Below are 24,911 nucleotides of genomic sequence, written 5' to 3' on the forward strand. Positions count from 1 at the left end.
GACTCAAGGTTTTGGCACCAGAGGAATCATGAGTTCCTTCCGCCAGAAATACTCCTTTTCTTGTCTGTAAAAAACAGCAGATGTTGCCTGTGCGAGCGCTCCAGGTAGGCAGTGTGTTTGCCTGCCCAGGCAGCTGCTGGCGGAAGTGTGTAACACTTGAGGAATCTCGGTTCCATGTCCCTGTGGTGGTGCTCAGAGGCGTGCAGCATTTGAAATGCTGACTGTTCTCTTACCAGGCACCCATTCTTTTGTTTTCATCGTCTTGACCTCACCTTTTTCTTCTCCCTAACCCTGAAGCTTCCAGCTCGTCGGGAAGGGCCTTTCTTCCGTTAGCATGAATTACTATGCAAATGTTTCTTGCATATGTTGCATATGTGGCATCTATCCAAGGTACAGAAAACAACACTTGATATTTCAGAAGAGCTCAAGCAAACTTAATTCTCAGCTGATTTCCTTTGCTGTGCTCTTGTTATACTTCAAAATGTCTGAGAGACCCTGTGAGTACAGCATGGAAATACTGTCATAAATTACCCCAAAGCAATAATTTATCCCTTATCATAGTGTCAGAACTATGTTCCATGACTCAACATGCTAAATGGCTTGATTATAAGTAAATAAATCCTAACCTTCTTCTTGATATAGTTTTATTTTCACTGTACATCCATATCTCTTTTATTCCTTTCCATTCCATATCCGTTTTTCCTGTATCATTGTAACAATTGTAGCATTTAACACTGCTCTTCAAGACTGCAAAACTTTGCTGCCATCCATTAGATTATAAAAGAGCAGTATTTGTTGTATGTTTTCTGCTTGCGGTCAAGGACATTTCCAGCTGTTACAGGGGACGCAGGCTCTGGAGTCAGAAGCTGTAGTTGTTTCTGAGATGTCTTTCAGGCGCTGTTAAGACTTCTGAAGTCAATTTTTTTTCAGGTTACAAGTGTGCACTGAGGGGTTCTCTATAGTTTTCATTTGTTTTAGCTGAAGCATAGTATAGTATGCAGAGTGTGTATCTGAGTGCAGATAAAATGTTTAAAATACATGCGTCAGTGACGATAAATACCAAATTCCATCCATGGCACCAGTTACTTGAATTTCATGTGGCTGGTTTCTGACTCAAGGAATATACTTTGTGGTGCAATCAATGGTCCCTGTTAGACCATTGAATTACTATGGTTCTGTTCGTTACCTTTCAGCTATTGCTGTGATGCAGATACATATTCATATCAAATAACTGAGTGATTCAGCTGACAGGTAAAATAAGTTCCAGTACACTGAACAATGCATTGTAATGCAGTCTGGGTAGGCTTAGCACAGAATTGTCCTTCAACATGTATCGTATATTAGTTTGGAGTATGAATAAGGAAACATGTGGCAACTATGAAATCTGTATTGATGAACTTCTACAGCAAGACTTTAGCTGTATAATGTTATGATGTGCTTGCATTTTATGTGTTTCTATAAATAATATTACAACTCGGTCTACTGGGAGTGTAGTATTAGCTGCTTTGTATGATTACAAGGACATGCTTGAAGTTATCTGGCTTTCTTGTTATTTTATTAATGTCGATTTTTTGTTTTGTTCATTCCTGCTTTTCACATTTCTCAGAAGTCAGTCTACAGGAAAATTTAGAATGGACAGTTAAGTCCTTCTGAGCTAATGCCTACCCAAAACTGTCTTACACGTTTGATAAATAGATATTGCATGTACATATATATATACACACACATATATGTACATATTTCCACACTCATGTAAATTGGAAAGAGAAAAAACAATTTTGCTTAAGGTTTAAGAAAAAAAATAAACTACTGCTGTTTGTGCTGGAGCCAGTCAGGAAAGACTTTCAACTAAATAGGAAATTTTGGGCAGGCAGAGGCTGAGATTTAACAACAGCTGTTTGTGATCAGTGCCAGTAGAAATCACTTGTTTTCACCCAGCTGAAAAGAAGAGGCTGGTAAAAGGGATTCCAGGAATAGGTACAGTCTTTCACACAGAGTTTAAATATATCAAATCTACATATTGTAAGATGGTGCCATTTACGATGTGACATATTTGTCATTTCTAATGAGATTTTCCAGAAATCAGGCATAGAAGATATTTGTTTTATAAAAGAATTGAGGAAATCGAAGTGCCAGCTATAATTCAGACCCCTTAGAAAGTACACAGGAATTTTCAGTGCTGGGCTTCTGGCTCAAAACCTGACTGACTTCATCAGCTGACATCTTTATGGTCAAACTGAGTGGTTAATGTTGGAAGGAATAAATGCCATTGTTGGTCAGATCCAGTATCCCCTATCTCAGTGTCCATCCATGGCAGTAGCAGATGCTGCTTAGGCAGAGCCCAGAACCTTGTCCTCTCTCTATGGTCCAGTCCTCTTGGGCTCCCCAGCATCCAGAATTGCGGCATTAGGAAGATTACTTCCCTGCCTAATTCTTTTAGTATCCATTGAGTATCTGTCTCATTGTTATGAAACAAGTTTTTCAGAACAAGTTTTTTTACAAACCAGAACATAATTACTGGCAGCCTCAATGGTGCCAAAAGCACCAAAGCCTAACTTGGCATGGCTTCAGTTGTGTATCTTCTGCCTTCCACAGAGACTGTAAGCCATCCTACTATAGTGTGCGTGTGGTAGTAGCTACACATCCTCTATTTCACCAGTGACACATCAGACACATTAGATGAATTATACCTGTTGCTCTCCAGTCATTATTACAGAAGCTCAGGATGGCTGCCAGATGTATTTGTCTACATAGTAGATGACCAAAGTTAGGCGAGATCAGTTCCCACTCACTATGCTAGATATAAATATCTACACTGGAAAAAGTTGTTCTGAAAGCTGGACGAATTGCCGTCTTCACTAATGGTTCTGATTTTATGAAACTGGTGTTGCTGATGCCTGCATGAATGCGTTCTATTTGCAAAGTGTTTCACTATATTGGCACTTTTAACAAACATGAAAGTCACTTAAAGCCTTTTTGAAAAGGTAAAATAAAGTTTTGCTGTTTTGAATCCCTGAAGGTGAATATTGCCAAATAGTTCAAAAGCATTTTTCTTCCTGTTGTTACTAGCATTTATGGCCTGTGCAATAAAGATTTATAATTACGGCAAAGATTCAAGGGAGGCTGGAGAAAAACCCTCACCTTGTTATGCCTTTGTGAAGTTACTTTTCTAACTTGTGTAAAAAGAAGCTGTTTTATTTAAAAGCTTCTCTTTCTCTTTTTTTTTCTTTATTCACATTCTTTAAAAGCTTTTCTGTCATGTAATTTTAAAAATGAATGTGTTTCTATTCAAATAAAAGTTTACTTTTAATGGTTTTTATGCTTCATATGATAGAGCACCTTCATTTACTTAGTTATGCACAGGCAGCCAGCAGTGTTATGAACTGTTCCTTTATTACTAAGCAGTATGCAGATCTCTGGCATCTTCCATAAAGGAAAGGGTGTTCGTTTTTAAACTCTTTATTTGACATGATCATAAAGCACGGGTACGAGCCCATTATTTTATGACATGCTCAAGTATGATTAATAATTTTAACTATGCTGGTTCCCCCTCAAGATCAATAATATAGAATTTTTCCAGTCACTATTTGAATGGATTTTAATTGAAATTGATTCCCTATAAAATAATAAATTGAAGTGTAATAACAATGAGCTTGTGGTCCTTGACATTAAGGAGTTCTGAACTCTAACAAAATTCTGAACAGTTTTCAAAAACTACCTGGTTTTCTCCTATGCAGTGGAAGTACTCTATGTTTTTTATGTCAGTGCCCAGTCCAGCAGATGATGGCATCAGTACAGCAGCTTTAATTTACAACATGGAAATGGGGCAGGGAATTGCTGTGTTGTTTTTAAAGAAGTATTTTCTATTTCTATTTTCTATATTCTATTCACCTTATCCATATTGTTGGAAAAGTAGTTGGTTTACATACATTTGGCTTTTACAGTGACTTCCACCAGAACATAACCTGCTTAGAAGAGAGCCAGACTCATGAATGTGCACATCATATTATATCCAGGCATCCTGGTATAAAACTCTGACTTGGCATACTCAACTATACAGGAGGGCTGGAGCTGTCATCCTCAGGAACTGTAGGGGTAGGCATGGTGGAGACTTTAGTAAGTGAACAAAAAGGCATGTCAAGGTTCTTCAAGGTTGAGCGCAGTCTGAAGGCATATACATTGACATGGTTTTAGAGTCCTCTCCACTAGAAGCAGTATTCAGATCTTCCCAGTCAGTTCATCTGGGATACCCAGCTACCAAGCTCATCAGCTGACATTTGATGGTGTGAGATGGAGTTGAAGTAACTCCAACACCTCAGCATTGAAACAAGTAATTTTGTCATGTTCCTTTATTTTTCACTGAGACCAGTTGGGAAGCTTATTGTCTGCGACGTGAGCTGGCAGACTCTGAAGTTCAGTTCTTGGGGTTTTTTTGTGTTGAGAGACCACTGTTGTGTAGGACTTTCAAGAGCTGGCTTTTGAGAGAAAAGCCTGAAAGAAACAAAGGTCTTGCACAGCAGAAAGAGGAGGTTCTTACTGATTATGCCTTTGTTCAGGCAGCAGTACTGCAAAGCTGCTGTAGTTAAAATTTACTCTCCAAAGTCCTCTAAGCCATATTGGTTTTTTTCTCTTTCCTCTTTGGTATATGTCAGAGGTAGAGATGGAGAAGGAATGGTTATCACATTTCCTTCTTTCTTTAAAATGTTAGGTCATTCCAGTTGTCTTGAGAAGTAGGAAAGACATCTTTCTTGAGAGGAAAGACATCTTTCTTACTGTATTTCTTTTGGTCTTCCTTTAAGAACTCCTGAGTAACTGAGGATTGTTGTTAAAGTTGGGCCAAGAGATTAATATTTCCTGCTCTAGTTTTCTTTTGTTGATTTTCCTTTAGCCTGAGTGTTTAGAGGACTTGCTGGACTGCAGTGGTCTGGTGAGGAATTTCTTTGGCTTGTTCCAGAGTGTAACTATGTGGAACATTTTTCAGCCATTCCTTGTGTTTTTCTGTCATAAGGTGCCAAGATTGTCCAGCCGTATTTAAAGAACCTTGGATGCCAGGAGTAGCAATCAGCATCATCTTAGACAATGGACTGGCTTTTAGAAGTGTCATGTAAATAAGGATGCAGAAAGACCTTTGAAAATTTCATATGCTGTACACTCCCATGGTGTCATAATTCTTGTCCAAATTTTAAAGACTTTGAAGCAAATAAACTGTATTTCAGATGGAAGGGAGAGGAAAGAGGGAGGGAGGGATGGTCCTACCTTTGAAGCTCCACTGAGAAATCAGTTGTCACATGCCTAGTTTCTGAATGGATCTTTCTCTAGACTCAAGAATTGCTTTAATGTGTCCAGCAGTGCAGCTGGCATCCATTCTGTTACAGCTGTTGACTGTGACACTAACCACTGATATTGTTGACTTTTGTAGATCTCTACTTAAACCTGGAGCATGGTTTTTTGAGGGTCATAGAAAAGCAGCCAGCCCTTACAGCCCATCAAGGTAATGAATGTCTTTTTGCTGGGGTGTATCTTCATAAAATGAGACATCTATGAGCTTTTTTTGTCTTTTTCTAGAATTGTTTCCTTTAGGTATATAGGCTTTTTCAGCTATCATCATGAAAACCATGGTTTATTTTCTTCTAATCCTAATAAGCTCTGAGAGAATTATTATTTACTGATATTCGCTTGCCAGAATTGTTTGTTGATAAATTTTCTTTCTCCCTTCTTACATATCAGCTGCTGTGATAAGCATTAGAATGTGTGACCATTGCTTTTTGAGCAACTTATGTTTTCCTTTATTATACCTTTACTGCTATTCTTGGAATTTCTTTGGTTCCCTCTGGTAATGGGAATATCACTGCGGGAATTTTATTGTACTTCTACATGGCTTAGCTTATCACATGATAATTCTGGTATGAGCATATATGTTTTAACTGATTCCTTCAGTGTTTCCTCTTGATTCGGATGATCAGAACCGAGGTTATTTAGGTAAGGAATGTAAACCTGGAACGAGAAGAGAGGAACCCTTTTATCAAGGATGTTTCTAGGAATTTGGAGCACCTAAACTAGTGCGAAACTAGAAACATCTTTGAATTTCTGCTGCTTATAATTAATTTGCCTATAGTCTTTGCGGAAGTCTTTAGCTGACTTAAAACTTGATCCATTATCTTCATGTACACATTCTGTATCAATTCTAGCACAGTGAGAGAACAGCAAGAGTAGCTACTCCACTACGAAGAATGTGAATTTATGTCTACCACCAGCTACATGTTGCTTTTATCCCAATTATCTCCCTTTGAAAATCTGAGACCTCAACTTTGCTCTTGGTTCTGTGAGGGCAACTGAAGGAGTAACGCTCCATTGATTTCAGTGAAATGTGAAACTAGTTAAAATGTGAACAGGATCAACCCCATTTTTCCTCTACTGCATGAGACTATAAAGCCCATTCAAATCAATGAAGGGTACCAATGACTTTGCTGACCTTTGGATCAAATCCATAAACCTTTTTAGTAACTTAATTAAAACCACAAATACAGAAACATAAGTATTCTGTTCTTTAACCCAACGTGGGTCTTTCTAAAATTGAAAATATGATCCCTGACCACTTTTATTGTATCAAAAATACAATTTTGATATTTTATTCTTGTTAGAACTTTTTTCTTCACTATAGAAAGCCTATATTTCACTTGGTCTCAAAATCTCTTTTGACGATATGCACTGCCTGTGTTATTTGCAATCCTAATTTCATAATGACTGTTGAAAATTAAAGCAAAAAAACTTGCTTTTATCTTTCATTGTTGTTTATTCATGCTCTCCACTAAAATGGCATAATCAAAGATAAAAACAAGTATACTGTCTTTTAGGCTGAGCAGTTTGAAGTGTCTTTGATGCATTTTATGTTAGCCAGCTACAAGTTAGGTGTCTGGTCGAACTCATTGCTCGCATTCCTCAGATAATCAATGAAGAACGACAGCCACCTCCAGAGATAGTCTGTGCCCTTCTAAAACAGATGCCCATGATAGGAGCAATGCATTGCCATCTGGATGTTCCTTCCTCTGTCAGCTGGAGGACTTGCCATCTAGTTTGGGATAGCTAATATTAAATAAGGGAAAAGCAGGCAGTCGCTTTTCCTACCATTTGCTTCTGGGCATGAAGTGTATAGCAAGTTATGTTACCCATTTTTAATTTGACACCAGCCTTCCACTGCCTTAGTATATTAATTTTATAGTCTTTATCTGTACCTGTTAGCAAAATTTGGTTATGCAGTGCTCTTAAATTGCTTTTCTTGCTACAATTGATAGCATCATCTTTCATATTCTGTTACTTTCTGTGAACATCTTTTTGATTGCTCAATGGCAATAGAATTAAAGCACCAACCAAAAAGGCTGAAATTAATGAGTTGCAAGTTTCAGTTAAGGGGTTTTGGGGTTGTTTTCTTACATGTAATTTAAATGGTCCTTTAGTCTGAAACCAACAAGGACTCATATATTGTCTTGGGGGATATGGTTATAAGTTACCTGTGCTTTGGCAGTTTTTCTCAGACAGGCATACTTGAGTAACTGCACTTAGACAGATCCTAGTCCTCTGCGTTCTTCCTTTCATCTGGATGTGGTTGAACCTGATACAAATATTAAACCGTTGTTGTTGTTACTATTATTGTTGTTGTTATTTTCTGATTGTAGCTTTTGTTGCCTCTGTGAGCTGAGTCCAGGCTCATACAGAAAGGGCAGGGCCGTGCTGAGAGTCCCAGATGAAATGCTCATTGGGAACTGAACTTTTGCTTTATAGTTCAAAAAACTTAATGAAAACTTATTCCCTTTCATATAATTCATTAGTACAGGCAATGAAGGTGTAAGTCTCTTGAAAACCTGGGACTGCATAATTTCAATCAAATAGAAAATCTGGTCAAACCTATCAAAAAAATGATCTGAAATAATCATACAGAAGAGCAACTGAAAAGAAAAGCTTCTTCATATGTCTTTTGTTTGGGCTTTCTGTGACTCCCTTAAAGCTCTGTTGCATTCTCGTGCAGCGCGTTCATTTTATTGAATGCTAAAGCCTTTTACCATCTGCCAAAAGGTTTTATTTTGGGGTTTCCTCTTATGTGGGAGGGTGGTTTCCTCCTTCCCTTCGTGCTAGATTCATTGCTATCTTTAGGAGTCAGAGCCTACTGGAGACCTTCCTGTCTCCTTTTTATTACAGTCTCCTCCTTCCTTGCTGTGAGTTCCTGCTCCTGGGGCAAAGAAGAGAATAAGAGCTGAAGCTGCCTTTTCAAGCTGCCTGGCTGATGCAGATGGATTTTGTTTTTGGCACAGGGTTCCAGTTCCTGGAGTGCAGGGCTGGGTGTGCTCAGCAGCAGCACTCCCTAGGGAGGGTGTTTTTAGGAACAACTCCTGTGTGAGGGTACATGTAACTGCCCCACGCTTTGGCTAGAGTACACGGGGATTCTGGAAAAGGGCACTGCAACCTGTGATAATTACTCTAAAAGCAGTTTATTCCTCTCTATTTGTTAGACTTTTACCTCAGCACATTAATCCAACCTGTTCTGCCACTGTTAAGACACCTATAGGCATAGCTCTTTAGTTTCTTCCTATTACAGGGACTTTTAGATGTTTATTTTTTCTATGAACATATCGATTTCCTATCTTTGCCTTTCTTGTGCTCTAGAGAAAAAGAAGTGAAATTGGAGGTGTTACATTTGCAGAGGAATAGAGTTACATCTTTTTTCTCACTGAAGGCGCACAAAGTAGATGCTAGTTGGGGGTTTTCAGCATAACTCTCAAGACCTCATAGCAGCCTTTCAGTATCTAAAGGAGGGCTGTAGGGATGCTGGGGAGGGACACTTCATTAGGGACTGTAGTGATAGGACAAGGGGTAACGGCTTAAAACTTAAAAAGGGTAAGTTTAGATTAAATATAAGGAATAAGTTCTTTACTGTGAGGGTGGTGAGGCACTGGAATGGGTTGCCCAGGGGAGTTGTGAATGCTCCATCCCTGGCGGCGTTCAAGGCCAGGTTGGACAGAGCCTTGGGTGGCATGGTTGTGTCCCTGCCCATGGCAGGGGGTTGGAACTTGATGATCTTAAGGTCCTTTCCAACCCTAACTATTCTGTGATTCTGTGATTCTATGACGCAGGGATAGCTGCAGTGGGATGTGAGTATCCAGGTGCTGAGCCATGAGCTCAAAGTTCAGGAGAGCTTTGCTCCTGAAATGATCCATATCAGCCGCATTATAGACCTCACACTAAAATCACCTCACACTAAACAATGTCACCCAAGGCCTCGTTCAACCTGGCCTTGAACGCTGCAAGGGATGGAGCATTCACAACCTCCCTGGGCAACCCATTCCAGTGCCTCACCACCCTAACAGGAAAGAATTTCTTCCTTATATCCAATCTAAACTTCCCCTGTTTAAGTTTTAACCCGTTACCCCTTGTCCTATCACCACAGTCCCTAATGAAGAGTCCATCCCCAGCATCCCTATAGGCCCCCTTTCAGATTCTGGAAGGCTGCTGTGAGGTCTCCACGCAGCCTTCTCTTCTCCAGGCTGAACAGCCCCAACTTCCTCAGCCTGTCTTCATACGGGAGGTGCTCCAGTCCCCTGATCATCCTTGTGGCCCTCCTCTGGACTTGTTCCAACAGTTCCATGTCCTTTTTGTGTTGAGGACACCAGAACTGCACACGATACTCCAGGTGAGGTCTCAGGAGAGCAGAGTAGAGGGGCAGGATCACCTCCTTTGACCTGCTGGTCACGCTCCTTTTGATGCAGCCCAGGATACGGTTGGCTTTCTGGGCTGTGAGCGCACACTGAAGCTGGCTTATGTTCATTTTCTCATCAACCAACACCCCCAAGTCCTTCTCCACAGGGCTGCTCTGAATCTCTTCTCTGCCCAACCTGTAGCTGTGCCTGGGATTGCTCCGACCCAGGTGTAGGACCTTGCACTTGGCGTGGTTAAACTTCATGAGGTTGGCATCAGCCCACCTCACAAGCCTGTCGAGGTCCCTCTGGATGACATTCCTTCCCTCCAGTGTATCAGCCGAACCACACAGCTTGGTGTCATCAGCAAACTTGCTGAGGGCACACTCAATCCCACTGTCCATGTCAGCGACAAAGATGTTGAACAAGACCGGTCCCAACACCGATCCCTGAGGGACGCCACTCGTTACTGGTCTCCAGCTGGACATTGAACCATTGACCACAGCTCTTTGTGTGCGGCCATCCAGCCAGTTCTTTATCCACCGAGTGGTCCATCCATCAAATTGATGTCTCTCCAATTTAGAGACAAGGATGTCGTGTGGGACAGTGTCAAATGCTTTGCACAAGTCCAGGTAGATGACATCAACTGCTCTACCCCTGTCCATCAGTTCTGCAGCCCCATCATAGAAGGCCACCAAATTGGTCAGGCAGGATTTCCCCTTAGTGAAGCCATGCTGGCTGTCACCAAACTCCTTGTTGTTTTTCATGTGCCTTAGCATGCCTTCCAGGAGAATCTGCTCCAAGATTTTGCCAGGCACAGAGGTGAGACTGACTGGTCTGTAATTCCCCGGGTCATCCATTTTCCCCTTCTTGAAAATGGGGGTTATGTCTCTGCTGAGTGCATTTCTGTCTTTGCTTGTTTGATTTTTTTTAATCACTGGCATTACACTAACCAGCATGTCAGGTAGTAATAGGAATGTAATATTATTTTATCTGTGATTAGCTCATCTCTTGGGCTCTGAGATGTTCTAATCCCTATCCTTCTATCATCACCCAGCTCTCCTCGAAGCTTTGTCCTTCAGTTTACTTACTCGCCCTCTGTAATTGAGAACTTTATTGTTGGTCACCATGGAAAATTGTCAGTGCTTGAAAATAAATGATCCATCTTCCAGCCCTTCAGTGCATCTAGTTTTTATGACTATAGAAATCTAATGAAACGTTGAAATGGGATTGAGGAGGATGAGGGTGTCCCAGGGTGTTACCTAAATGTCTGATCTACAGATGAAAGGGGATGCTGGGATTTCTGTTCAGGAAAGTGCCAGTAAAACCGCCTGTTCCTTAGCACCGGCTATTTTAATGACACTGAATTCCAAAGTCCATGTACAGCTTTGCACAGAGGTCAGTGGTGCCCATTTTTAACAGCAGAATGGTGCAACATAACACAGCAGCCTGAGATGCCATTCTCCAGAAAAATAAGAGGGCTGTGTGAAAAAATGTCAAGCAGGAGAAACACGTATCTCCTCATTTAGAAAGCAAGGCATTGTACTTCAGATTAAACACAGTTTTCCATGTTCTCTCTGTCACACAGATGCACACACATGCACACACTCTAACTGGATAAAAATGTAATCAGTAAATTAAGGATATGATTAAAAATTAAGCAGCCACTGCAGAAATTATCAATAGTAAGTGCTTATTAACTCACATAGAAGAGCATGCTGGTGTGATAGCTTCAAATTGGTTGCTGAAACCCGATTTGGAGCAAATAAGGCCAGCTTTTCAAAAGGGTATTTCCGGGTTTCGGTGATCAGACCCACAGCTCCCATTGCTCATTCTGTTCCTTCACAATTTTTGCCAGCCTTGTTAAGTAACTGATAATATGCATGACATTTTTGAACTGTACTGAGCAATATGCTTACTCCTTCACCTCTGATGCTTGGCAGAACGAAACAGCGTGGGTCCCATCACATGCATTGTGGGACTTTATGGTTTGCCCCTCATCTTTATCCCCTTTTTCTGAGCCCCTATCCATTCTGTTACCCACATTGCTGGCTGTTTCTTTACCTACCTGCTGCATGATAAGCTGAAGGGCGCAGCTGATGGCTTTAAATAGTTATGGGAAAATTGAAGATCAGAGTTGCCTCCAAACTGGGACTAATCTGGAAGGACTGAGCAAAGCAGGATCTTTTCCAGTGAGCTCTCTGTTCTTGGATGTTTGTCTTTCAGGTGGCTTGGATAATATGGTTATGTGACCAGTATATGGTACAAAGGAGCTTTTGCGTACTCATTTCCTGCCTTCACATAGCCAAAACTGAGTGCTACTCACTCCAGAAAGCAGCTGAACTTTCTGCTTGCTGTCTGGGTCTCCCGTGTTCATTTGGGCTGCGGACCTCCTTCCCTCTTTTCTCCTGCCAGTCAAAAGTGAGAAATGAAAGGGTGTTACTTGAGTTAAAGATCTGCAGCCAGCCCAGTATCAGTGGGTTGTATATATCCTGAAAAAAAACTTTAATTCTACCTTCCTGTGAGAAAGTAGCACATCCCCTGACTGGCTGCCAAACTCCTTGAATGTGGCTGCAGGTGGCTCAAATGTGTTTTTTGTTAAAACACAGCTGGAAGATGATTTCTGTCATGAACACCTCCGCCCTGTCAACTGTTTCTGTGCTTGTTCTGCTCCGATTGGTGTGGTCTGTGTTTGGAGCCATACAGTGGGTGGCTCTTTGGTAGCTGCCAGTGTTGTAGCTCAGCTTTGGCTGCAGCCATGCTTTGGGAAGCTGCACAAATAAGTGGGCATACTGGAGCAGGTGGTGTGTGTTCAGGGCTACCTTCAGTCACTTAGACCACTGACTTGCATTTTGGGGCTGTGAGGGCTGCCTTGACTGGGGTATTCACAGTGAGAGTTCCTGGATGTAGCAGGGGAATAGTATGAGAAGGGATGCTGTAGCTTTAACAAACTGAAGGACATAATGGATGTGAACCAAGTCTGAGGTGCAAAGCGGGGTTCCTGCAGCTGCTGAGAGCTCCTGCTGGAGCAAGGATCTGGATTGGGTAGACTCAGTGTGGGCTTTAGTCTTGTTTTCTGTGCTTTGTTTCCTGACTTTGCCAAAGACTTTCCAAAATAGTTGCATCTCTGTTGCAGCCACCAATTCTCACACTGTGGAGAGAAGGGCAAAGAAACCAATAGCACATGATGTGCCCAGGTGGGAGACAGGGAACAAGTTTGGAAACCCACTGGCTTAGACTGGTGAAGCTGAATTGCTGTCAGCAGCAGAGGGAAACCTCTCCAGAGTGGTCTCAAGTGTGCAGAATACTGCAGGGAGCAATTCCTTTTCTTCTCAATGTCCTGAAGAACAGATGGATCTGACATGTTTATTGCCTTAAGCTGTCTTGTTTTATCAGTACATCAGATTTAGGTGCTTGACAGATGTACCAAACAGAAAATAAAATTCATCCATGCCCAGTTGTATGTGTTTTAGCATCTCTAGTTCCTGTTTAGAACAATTCTTATTAACCCTGTTTAGAAATGAGGAAGTATTTTCATTTAAAATTGAGGGAAGACAGAAAAAGAAAGTGTTACAAATGCAAACTGATCTTGTGAGCTTTAAAAGCATTGTTTGTCATCTTCAGCTTTTTGGTTCAGAGCTGTGTCTGAGATAGGAATAATGTCAAACTCCACGGAAAGGGGCCAGGTTGAACCATACTGGCAGTAGTGAAGCAAGATTTTGTACATGTTACAGCTTGAAATTTTAAAACCTGTGTTACAACAGGAAAAGCATGAAATAAAAGCTTTCTGAAGGCAGCAATGTTTGCTCCAAAGTAATTGCAACACTGTTCTGAATATCAAAACCCAGTTTTGTTCACATCTACCCCCGTTTCTCATTCCTGTTTCTTTCCCCCAGCACACATTTGGATTCTATGGGGGATGAAGCAGCAAGTGCTTCTGTATCTTTTTTCACAGCAAGGTCTCTATCATGGGTTTTCTTTTCCCTTTCCTTTTCAAAAAACTCAAAGAACCAAAACTGGTGTTAACATCCTGCAGTAGTTCCAACAGTTGCAAACCGTGAGGTGCAAAGTGGGTATGAAATATTTAACGTGGTTTTAAATTAAAACTCTGCTACATATTTGCTTTTTTAAAGAAAAGTACATTGGATTTATTTGAATTTCATACAAGAGTAAATTTAGATCTTACAGGTTCTTGTAATTATTTAAATTCATATTTTTTCAGTGTATAGCAGTGAGTAATTGCTGCTGAAATGCAAAGGAAGTCAGACAACAGAAGTGGGGAAAGTCACTGGTTAAACACCTGTTGTTGAAGAGCTAAACTCTTGTTTTACTTCTGCAGGTGCAGAGATAATATCTTTTTCATGTTTGTTCAGCTATTTCAATCCAGTGACTGCCTCATTCAAAAGTAAAAAACCACTTGGGAGGAAAAAAAGCTGAAAAGCTTGTTTTCCTCTTTTAAGCTATAAACAAAATCTGTGCAGTAGGGGATAAGATCTACCAGTTCTGTGATCTTGAGAAATATGGCAACTAGAACTGACATTCAGTTCACCGACGTAATGATTCCTTGCTTAATGAGACTGATTACTTAAAAAGTATAATGATAAGCTTATTTTTGCCTTGATTATGTAGCTTATTTGGAAAATACCATTCTTCAACATCTTTATTGCATTTCACTTTTACACACCAGGATCTATTTTGTAACTAGAACTTAACATTAATCCCAAATAAATACCTAGCACAGTCTATCATTATTCGTGCTCAAATATAATGAGAACATAAGGAATGAAAATCAGTCAAGAGTTGTGTATGAAAATGCTAGTCGTGTAGATAAATATGTGTAGGTTGTGTTAACTGAAAAATAAATGCCATATTTATTGATAGAAGCTCTATTTAAATTTATGTCAACAAGCTGACACTGCCCACACGCTTAGGACAAGTAGGTTTTGTATTTTTTGTATAGTTAACAGCAGTGTTGATAGGAGAGGCTTCAGAGGTAAGGAGCATTTTGACTATCAAGACCTATTAACAGAAAACAGCTGTATGGAGAACACAGAGGAGCAAGTCTAGAGGTCCAGGCACCCAAAGGGCAAGGAGGTAGCTGGGAGGAGCCACCATGGATTTACTAAGGGCAAAGCATCCTGATTGCCTTCTGTGATGAGAAAACTCGCTGTGTGGACAGGGGAGGAGCAGTGCATGTTGTGTACCTTGACTTTACAAATGCCTTTGTAATTTTCTCCCACAGATAGCCAAATTGCTGTTTTATGGAATGTCTAGGGAGACAAGAAGTGAATGGAGAACTGTTGGCATCCCTAAAAGACTGATACAATACTGTCCGAATACTTTGGTTAGTGCCCATGATGAGACAGGTTCCACCCTCAGCAAATCTATGGGATGATCCCAAACTAGGGGCAGCGCTTGAGGTGCTGGAGGGCAGCACTATCACTCAGAGGAGGACCACATTCTACTGGGCTGTAGGAACAGCAGGGTAGCCAGCAGGTCAAGGGAACTGATCGTTCCTTTCCCTTTGGCATATGTGAGATGACATCTTGAGCAGTCTGTGCAGTTTTGTGATCAGTATGAGAAAGACGTTGACAAACTGGAGTGAGTCAGTGGACACCACGGTAACGACCACTGGCCTGGAGCACCTGATGTAAGAAAAGAGGGTGAGGGCTGGGTTTGTTCAGCCTGAAGACAGGTGTCTGCAAGTGCCTGTTGGGAGGGTGCAGAAAAGACAGACCCGGTTTCTTCTCAGATGTGCAAAGGGCCAGAACAAGAGGCAATGGGCACAAGTTAGAATACAGAAAATTCTAACTAAATGTAAAGGGGAGGGAAAATGGGTGATCAAACACTGGAATGGGCCCAGAGAAGGTGTGGATCTCCATCCTTGTAGATACTCCAAAATCAGCTGGACACAGCCCAGGGTGACCTTCTCTAATACTAATCCTCCTCTGAGCAGGAGGTTGGACTTGAGATCTACATAGGTGTCTTCAATCCTGCATGGTTCTGTGATTGATAGATGCCATCATGCAAGCTTATCAACACAGCTTCCCTTTGTGAGTCACTGGGAAAAACAGGATCCATTAGAGGTGTTTTATATGATTTGCTTTAGTTATCTATTATGGTGTAAGTTGAATCTCACTCTGGGAAATCTGATCCCTTCAGAGCGACAAGCTGAATAGATGCCCACCCTTGGTCAAGCGAATTTTGTCTAGGCTATCTAAAGAGTTAAAATCTAAAGAGGGTTACTTTTGTTTCTGACGGCAAAGGAAATTAGTGAAGGAATTTACCTTATGCTTTATTCTGAGTCATCAGAAGGAAATGGTTGAGAATTTGAAGACAGAAGGCAATGTGAGTGAAAATGATCACAAAAGAGTGATCTGAAGAAGAGGAAAGAATGAGCATAAGCAGCTGAAAAATGTCAAAGGACTTTAAAAGAGCTGGTGTCTTTGAACTTTGGATTAGATAGGGAAGGGCTGGGAAGGGAGGGAAAGAAAGTTTAAAGGAACTTGACAGTTTTTTGGAAGACAGGATACTACAAACATGGCAGGAGGTTGTCCCATTGAAGGAGAAAGACACAAAATATGAAAAGTAATTCAGGCCTTCTGCAATTACTTGAAAATCAAGAATACTGTAACTAATGGGAACAGGAGAATGCATTGCTAAGGCAAAAAATCTAAAAGTAGCACAAACACCTCATTTAAAGAGTTGCAGCTACAAGGGTTATTAAAATACGGTTTTCAAGACTATAAACATAAGGGAAAGACAAAGACAATTAGAGTTCTGTTACTCTGTGCACAAGGAGGGGAAAGCTGGTCAGGATGGAGGATGAGCACCAGTCTTTCTTGGATTCAGGTTTTCCAAATGTGTTAATTGTGATGGGGTGCTTGGAACAGTTAATTTTAAAAGAGGGGAAAGAATGCAAGCTGGAATGGGGGACAGAGGTGGAATATGTTTGTTGGATGCAGCGAAGTCATCGGTGTCTCCTGAAATTCACTTCTAGAAGTCAGATGAGGCCATCCGTGAACTTTAGCTTTTATCTTTAAGAACTTGTGAAGGATGAGGAAGGGCAAACTTAAACACTGAAATGAGGAAACCTTTCAGCTTAACTCTGATACATGGTGAAATACTCTGGAAAATTATGACTCAATTTGTAAACACCTAGAGAATAATGAGCTGATGGAAGAAGAGCCAGTGTGGATTTTTTAAGAAAAAAGATGAGTCAAGCCTCTGATTTCCTTTCTGAATGCATAGGAGGTTTAGGAGATAGAAGTAGTAGGTATGTCTTTAGTAAGGGTTTTGGCAGTGCTGTGGAAAGCCAGGTAGTCTTCTTGAAAGGAATGAGGGAAAAAGTCATCTAGATGAAACTACTGGGAGGCAGATGAAGGCCTGGTTCAAGGAATAGCTATTATTTGCTTGGCAGATGGGGAGGGAACCTGAAGTGCAGTGCTGTTAGATTCTGCTCCAGGTCCTTGGCTGCTCATTGTTTTCATTAGTGTCTTCAATGATGGACTGGAGAGTGCAGAGTGCGAGGGACTAGCAGGATTTGGATATTGTGGAGGACAAGTTTAAAGTCTAACGTGATCTTGATAAAATGCAGAAATGGTTGAAATGAGTAAAATGGGAAATCAGGAAATGTAAATAAGGAAGCCTGCAGTGAGGAAGGGAAAACAAGTGTGTGTATGAAGATGAGGGATGTCTGAGTAAGTAACAGTACTGTGAGAGAGCATGTGGTGTTGGGTTATCACAAGCTGAATATGAGTCAGCACTGGGATATGTCTGGGGAAGAAAATGGGGAAGACACCAGACTTCAGTGTAAGTGGGAGTCTTGCATGTAAGTCATAGGATATCCTTAACACATTTCTGTTGGCTCTCTGTCGCTCTGCTGGGATAATGTCCAGAGCTGGCTTCACACCATGAAACAACACAGACAAACTGGAGAAAGCCAGGAAGAGAGCTGCAGGAGTGAGCAGAGATTTAGAAAAGACCAGTGAGGAAATATTGAAAGAGTAAGGTCCAGGATATGAGGACAAAGCTGGAAAGAGACCCAGTCTTTCAGGTATATGACAGAGGGGAGGTTTAGACTCGACATTAGTATTTGAAGTTAGAATTACAAATTCTTCCCTGTGGGGGTGCTGAGACACTGGCACAGGTTGCCCAGAGAAGCTGTGGCAGCCCCATCCCTGGCAGTGTTCAAGGCCAGGTTGGATGGGGCCTGGAACAACCTGGTCTCGTGGAAGGTGTCCCTGCCCATGGCAGCGGGTTGGAACTGGATGAGCTTTAAACTCCCTTCCAACCCAAACCATTCTGTGATTCTATGATTTGTAATATAAAATCATAGCAGTGTTTCCCCATGCCCTCTCTCCCTACCCAGAGGTCAAAGGGAGAGTAATTAGTTCATGTTGCACCTCAGGAGTGTATGTAACATAAGTATATTAGAGTGGAGTATTTGGAGGAATGAAAGTAGAGGAGGGTTGTAGGTGTGAGTAATAGGTTAGAGTCACCTGTGAGGATATTTATTTTTGCCTCAAGGGAGGGGTCGACCAGATGATCTTTTTTGCAATCACTTCAGTTCTATCTATGGCTCCACCAAAGGAAAATACCAATTAAAAATGCAAAGCATGAATAAAAGTGATTTAAACCAAGGGTTTCCTTTTGTTAATTTGAACTATGATTATATTCAGCATTTTAAGTAACCCTGGTTTAAATTAAGCCCTTATGGTGCAGTGTTAGCATCTTCTATTTATGGAGGTCTTTTACAATGCTATTTTATTCATTAAAAATGTTCCTTGGTGTAATAATCCTGTGGAACATGAGTTATACGAGTAATGATGAAGAGACTAAGACTTCTTAAAACTGTTCTGAGGTATTTGCTTTAATGCCTTAGTTTTTCGGTAAATTGGCTGAATCCATACTGTAAAAACTAGATATCTCTTGAGACAGTATTGTCCTAATAAATACCAATTTCTTAAATAGGTAACACTTGCATAGAGAAATTTCTCCCATCTAAAAATGAACTCTTCCCCAAACACACAGCTCATCCAGCCTTGTATATCTTACTTCATCCAGTGCTTTACTGGTGACATTAATTCAATGAGGAAACCAGAATGGGAGCCTGCTAGTTATTTTTCATGTTTGATTTCCTTCTCTATGAATTTAATATAAAGATGGTTATGTTAAGCTAATTATACCTTGTCTTTTTATTTTCTGCTGCTGAGTGAAATCATGTAGAAGAATTATTTTTCTTCCCTTTTCCCCGAGGAATGGAACATTTGACCACAATTACCATTTTTTACATTAGATAGAGCACCTTGCTGTCTATTACCACAAGTGATTTATTAGTACATAGTGCACACAGAGAAACAGTGTCTGACTAGCCAATGGGACATAGTGATCACACAATGCAGTGCCTGCAGAATCAAATTATGTTTGTGTTTAATATTAACCCAAATTGCAAAATAAGGCTTCAGAGAAGCAAACAAAAATCCTCAAAAAAGAAAGCCCAAAAGTAAACAGAAGCCAGGTAATTGCTGGGATGAATTTTCTTCTTGCAGGAAATCAGTGCTGAGTGGAGCGCCCAAGGTAAGGGAAGAGCTGATTTCTGGCCTTTCACATCCTGCTGTCCCTGGCTGTCCTGCTTCCTCTGCCTGTTTCTCTGCACATATGTGCCACCCACCTAAGGAAACAAATAGAAATGACTGGTCCCAACGTGGTACTTCAATTCTTTAAGTTGATTCTGACCACAAAGATTTCTTGTGTATAAGAATAGGTCATATACACACTCAAGACTTGTGCTTCTCACAGTGGGCATGTGCTCATCTGCTGGCACAGAAGCACTATCATCCACAGAGCCAGGAGCCGAGCACCTTTCATCTGGGAAAAAGGATTCTTAACAGCCACATCTAAAGCTGTCTCTGACTGGTGTAATGTATTAACAGCAGGAACGAAAGAGTTAATTCATTTTCCATCCATAATTTTTTTCTTTGTAGAACCGATTTGACACAGTCTAGCAGGGTGCTGTTACTGAAAAATTGAAGCACCAGGTGTGATTAAATAAGATCACACATTTCATTCCCTCTTTAATTTCACATCACCCTTCAGCAGCTGTATCCCTTTGCTTTCCTATAGTTGGAGAAAGCATTGCATTTACAGCAGGAAGCTTGCTATACTGGCAGCATGCACCACTGGGCTGTTTGAAACAAATCTGTTTGTGCAGACAAATTATTTATTGTTTGGTGGACCAATCTTATTAATCTGTTTATTCTCAAGAGTAGAAAATACAAAGTGCTTTTGTGTAAAGGATACAAACCTGGGCTGGCTCCTCTGTATTTCCAGAGGTTCATGCATGCAGCAGAACAGGTTTTGTTCCACTTCCACAGCAGAAAGGTAAAGTATAAAGACAGGAGAGAACTTGGGATCCTTTGTCTGTTCTTACCAAGCATAGCTCTGTGGGATCTGATGAAGTCATCTGCTTTCCTGAGGTTTCATGGCCTGCCACTTCCCTCCTGGCCACTGCAGAGCAGCAGTACTGGCACAGTGCACAGAGTGTACCTTTGTCCACTTGCTGCTGTGTCTGATAGGTGGCACTGGGCCACAATGGCTGTTTGCAGTTAGAACATGGTGCCACAAGAAGAAAACAATCAGGTTTTTAACTTGCCATTGCCTTAGAATGGCATTCCTATAAAAAAACTGAATTTGATTCTTAGAATATTGCTGGTAGTTCTTCCAGGCAGCATTTCCACTTCCAAACTATGGCTGGCCTCACTTCTCAGCCAAAAGCAGCTCAAACCAGAGATTTAGCTTGTATTTTTTTCAGTCCTTGAGGAGGGAGGGGGTTGTTTGCAATACTCTGGCTCTCTTACCTGCAGTAGAAAGTTTGTGCAGATATGACAGTGTGCTGTTATCATGCAGCTCTGCCATAATTAATCCAAAGAGTGGAAGTCTCTGTTCTGTTGTGCATCAGTGTATGACTGCTGGATTATCATCCTGTGGTCTCAGCTCCAGGACATGCAGCTCCTGGGAATATGGGTTTGGGTGTTTCTGAAGAAACCTACTGCTGTAGATTTTGCTTTGCTTTTTCCTCCTGCCCTTCTGGTGCTGCGCTCCACTGACTTCCTGCTGCACTCAGTGGTGTTATCACACATTTATACAGCTCTGATGTTTCATAATGCAATATGGTAACACTTCTCAGAAATATTGAGCAGCATTTGCCAGTTGCCTGTTTATAAGTGTGGGTATCCAGCAGTCTTGCCTGTCCTCCAGCACCCCTAATCCCCTGTGTAAACAGCCAGTTTTGCTCACCAGGGACTTGTCAGAAGTGCATCCATCAGAATTAAACAGATGAACTAAAGAGTGAAATTGTAGCTGAATACCACATCTCTTTCATTCCCAAGTGAACAGGGTTTTGTTTGCTGTGGCATTATTCCCAAATTAAAGAAGAATATGCCAGGGGAGGGTGACAGAAGGAGTTTGGAGGTTCTAGGGATGCATCTGGGCTTGTGTTCGAGTATAAATAATGCCTATGAACACCTGTCCTCAAATTTGATCTTGGAAGCAGCATTGGGACCAGATCATTTGATGTCTCCTTTTTTAAATGAAGCTCTGTAGATAAAGCTGCCTGCCTGTAGTGTGAGGCTGTTCTTAAAAGTGAGCTGACATTTATGCAAACGTGACTTAGTTCTTGCAGGAAAAGATCCTCTTTGATCTGCAAGAGGACAAAAAATAAAACTCCATGGAACTCCAAAGGAAACCATTTTTCTTTTCTTTGTTAGTAACCAGTCTTCATAGGGATGGAGGAAGCTGCTTTGACCTTTCTTTCCCTGTGTGATGCAGACTGAGCATGACTGTTTCATCCTAAGTGAGGCCAGTATCAAATCAATAGTTGGAACTAACTGTGCCATTTTCTGCATAATTATTGCCATATGCAATGGGCTGTGTTTCCTGCAAATACTTCTATAGTGACTCCAAGTTTGTCTAAGATTTACTGCTGTTAACACAAGCAGGATTATTTCTTAGCTGTGTGTTCACATATACACAAAAGAGGTGTTTCAAAATGTGAAATTATATCTAAGTAATTGTTTCTTATAACGCTGGGGATTTTCAAGGATTACCCTCTGAGGTTGCAAGGAAGGGCTCAGGAAATCTTTCAGGCTGTGAAAGTTACCCAGTAATGTCAGCCTCAACTATTAACATGCCCACTGTTGACCCCCTTCAGAAATAATGAGGTTTAAAAAGAACCCACATTTTGTTCTGAATGTCCTGGGAATTTGAGTCTTTAGGCTATTCTTGGTTTCAGGCTGAAGCATTAAGCCTGTTAAAAAACCAAAGTAGACATTTTCATGCCATTCCCTGGTTTGTGGAGCTGTTGCTTTAAGGGAAACACAAGATTAATATCGGGAACCTTGGCAGTAGCCCTTAGTCCTGCTGCCAATGCAAAGCAGGGTGTGATTTTCCCTACCGCTTTCCCCATACCCTTTCTTTTCTTTAGGTGGATGAACTTCTCTTTCTTGCTCAAAACCAAAATGCTTTTGCCATCGGTGCTGCTTCTCCAGCAAGGTCCTTTCATGCTGCTCTTTTCCTTTCCACATGCAAAGCAGCCTTTTCTCACACCTGCTGTGAGATAGGATCCATCTCCCTGAGGAGAGCACAACATCTGTTTTGTTTCCTCAATGGAGAGACAGAGAGAGATTCACAAGAAACCCTCCTCTTTTCCTGCTTGCTAACAACAAAAGAGATCTTAAAGCATTTGGCGTTTCTGGAGAGAGGAAAAAAACAGTGGAGCCTGAGACAGGAAAAAGCCAGCCATGGAAAAATAAATTGAACATAATTTGAGCTGTAATTAAAGGTTTTAAAAAGAAGCCAAACTGCCAAGTTGGAAAGAAAAATGTGCATCTTGAAATAAAGTACCTTTATGGAAGGATGTGCTTGGGGTTATAGTGTAGGATTGCCATTCAGGACATCTTGGCTCTGTTTCAGGTCTGAGCTTCCTGGGTGATGATACCAGACTAGAAAATTAACCCTTATTTGCCATGATGTAAAATTTGGTGGTATTCTGAGTCTTGGTATTTCATAGTACTTGTAAGCACAAGGAGATGACAGAAGTTACTGAAATAGAAGCTGCTGTGCCACTGCAGTGATGGCAGCTTTTTGCTTATATTAAAAGCGTTCATGTCCTTTAGAATGTGGAAGTATTGTGAAATGATGTATAACTACATCCCTGGGGATTCTGTTTGTTGCTAGCATAGTGTAACCTGAAGCTTCAGTAAGGAGGCCTTCAGAATAAGCTAAAGGGTAAAGTGAAAAAGAGTGCTTCACAGAACTTCATAGAGAAGGACCTTGTGGTCTGCCTGCCAATGTTGTCCATGCACACTGCATGAGACTTTGAAAGCAGCAGGTTCTGTTATATACAGTCTATTTGCCAGTTAGAAGCCAAACTGAACCCAAAGGCTGCAAACTGAGCTGTCTCTGAACTGACTGGGGGAAGGCTTCACATCTGTGAGGGTGCTTCTGCTGTGACATATAATGGGAAGTTCACAGGCTGCACAATGGGATGAGTGGGAGAGTAGGGTGCTCCTGCTGCTGCCTGGAAAATCCACATGTGCAGCTTTAAGCTGCTAAATCAGCATTGCAACCTACTGATGCTTCCATTCGTTATAGAGCTGGCATCATACAGATGGATAGTTCCATCATTCATAAATCCGTAAAACCATATGAATAAATTCAAAGATTTTTATCTTTTAAAGGTGACCCACGACCCTCTTTTTTGTTTACAGCTGAATTCCTCAGCCACTCTGACAACATTACTGATTTGCACTCAGCCAATTTGGATTTTGTGAGACAAATGAAAAGTCTAGGATGTGCTGTGACTTCCTTCTGCAGTACAAATCAAAATAAATCAAGGTTATTCTCTCCCGTTCTCACTGCTGGTATCAAAACTGTCTCCAAATCAGCATGGAAGTGTGCTAAGAGGTAAAGAAGGATGTGGATTTTGGTGGCATCTTCATTTAATCTTTTTATAGCTCTATTAGTAAAAATGCCCATTCCTTGGTGGTTATTGTGTGTTTGAAGGGCCAGTACAAATTACATTTTCAGAGGTGATAAAGTAGGAGATTGTTTATAGTATTTTGGGACTGTCTTAATTCACGAAGCGTATTCTTTGTATGTTTCTACAGATCAGTTTGAATGATCTTCTGTATTTAAAAATTCACCTGACAATTTCGCAACCTGATAGCAATCTCTCAATATGGTATTTATCCTCATGTGATGAATCTGGGACAGATGCTGTGGTTCAAAATAGAATAGTCAGGCTTTTGGGTCCATTTGCTGTAGCATTTCCATGGTAGTCTGAACTTTGGGCCACTGGTGACAGTTCTGTCCCCTCTCCAGTGCTCACTTTGATACCCATATGCATTTCTCAAACCTGCCATTCACTTCCATTGTTATCTCTGTTTGTTACTGGAGGAAATCACTGTATTTCCACCATTCACAGAAAGGCTATAAAAAAGTGGAACAAAAAGGCTTGAAAAAGAAGTAACAACCACAGAAACCCTGACTACTGGAAACAGAAGATTTAGAACTTAGCATTGGTTGAGTTGCAGCAGAAGTAATGAAGTGTGAAATGTGCTATTCCCAACCAGTACGCCATGCTGCTTTAGTTTACAGAATATATAATTATATAACATTAACATTCTGGTATGTCAGTCTTTGACAAAAATTGAAATGAAAACAGACAAATGCCTGAATCTATTTATAAGACTATTATTGTAATAGTGGTGGATAAGAATACAAACTTAAATAATTTTTATTATTTTGTGATTATGCCCTTAAGATTCTTTGATTCTGTGTCTTGGTAAATACTTGCATGCTGTTGCAAACCAACTTAGTTTAGGAAACCTTTACTAAACACTTGTGGAAGTCTTTCCAGCATACTTTTAACTTGGCCTGAATCCTATAAGTGTAAGACCAGGGATCTGCTTGGAGATCTGCTTTTGAACTTCAGGAATAAGCTGCATGTGAAATATGGGAGACTGGTTTTCTTAGTCAGACCTTGGTCCATTTAGACCAACATTCAGCCTTTGACAGTGGCTCAAATGAGCTGGTTAACCAGACGTACAATGCTACAGCCATTACAATGAAAAGCGCCTCATCCCATCACTTCAGGCGTCTGTGTTAACCACAGAATTGTTAGAATAGGAGATGCCCTTTTATTTCAGTTGCAAAGAGATAAAT

General features: G+C 40.9%; 1 protein-coding gene across 4 annotated transcripts in view; it reads left to right on the forward strand.

The window, feature by feature from the left end:
• SAMD12 (sterile alpha motif domain containing 12) overlaps positions 1–24,911 on the forward strand; it is a 161,609-nt gene that overhangs the window by 86,934 nt on the left and 49,764 nt on the right. For 2 of the 4 annotated variants that reach the window (XM_057415217.1, XM_057415218.1), the window contains exon 5: positions 5,420–5,491. The exons of 1 other annotated variant lie outside the window; for it this stretch is intronic. In XM_057415217.1, coding sequence (XP_057271200.1) covers positions 5,420–5,491 — 72 coding nt within the window. Of the gene's footprint in view, positions 1–5,419; positions 5,492–5,963; positions 6,034–24,911 lie in introns of those variants that run through there. One more of the 4 variants, XM_057415219.1, reaches the window with a different exon arrangement.

This window comes from Pezoporus wallicus, unplaced genomic scaffold (genome assembly GCF_028554395.1).
Source record: "Pezoporus wallicus isolate ANWC-B61680 ecotype Strahan unplaced genomic scaffold, APGP_CSIRO_Pwel_v1 contig_3812, whole genome shotgun sequence".
NCBI classification, from domain to species: Eukaryota; Metazoa; Chordata; class Aves; order Psittaciformes; family Psittacidae; genus Pezoporus; species Pezoporus wallicus.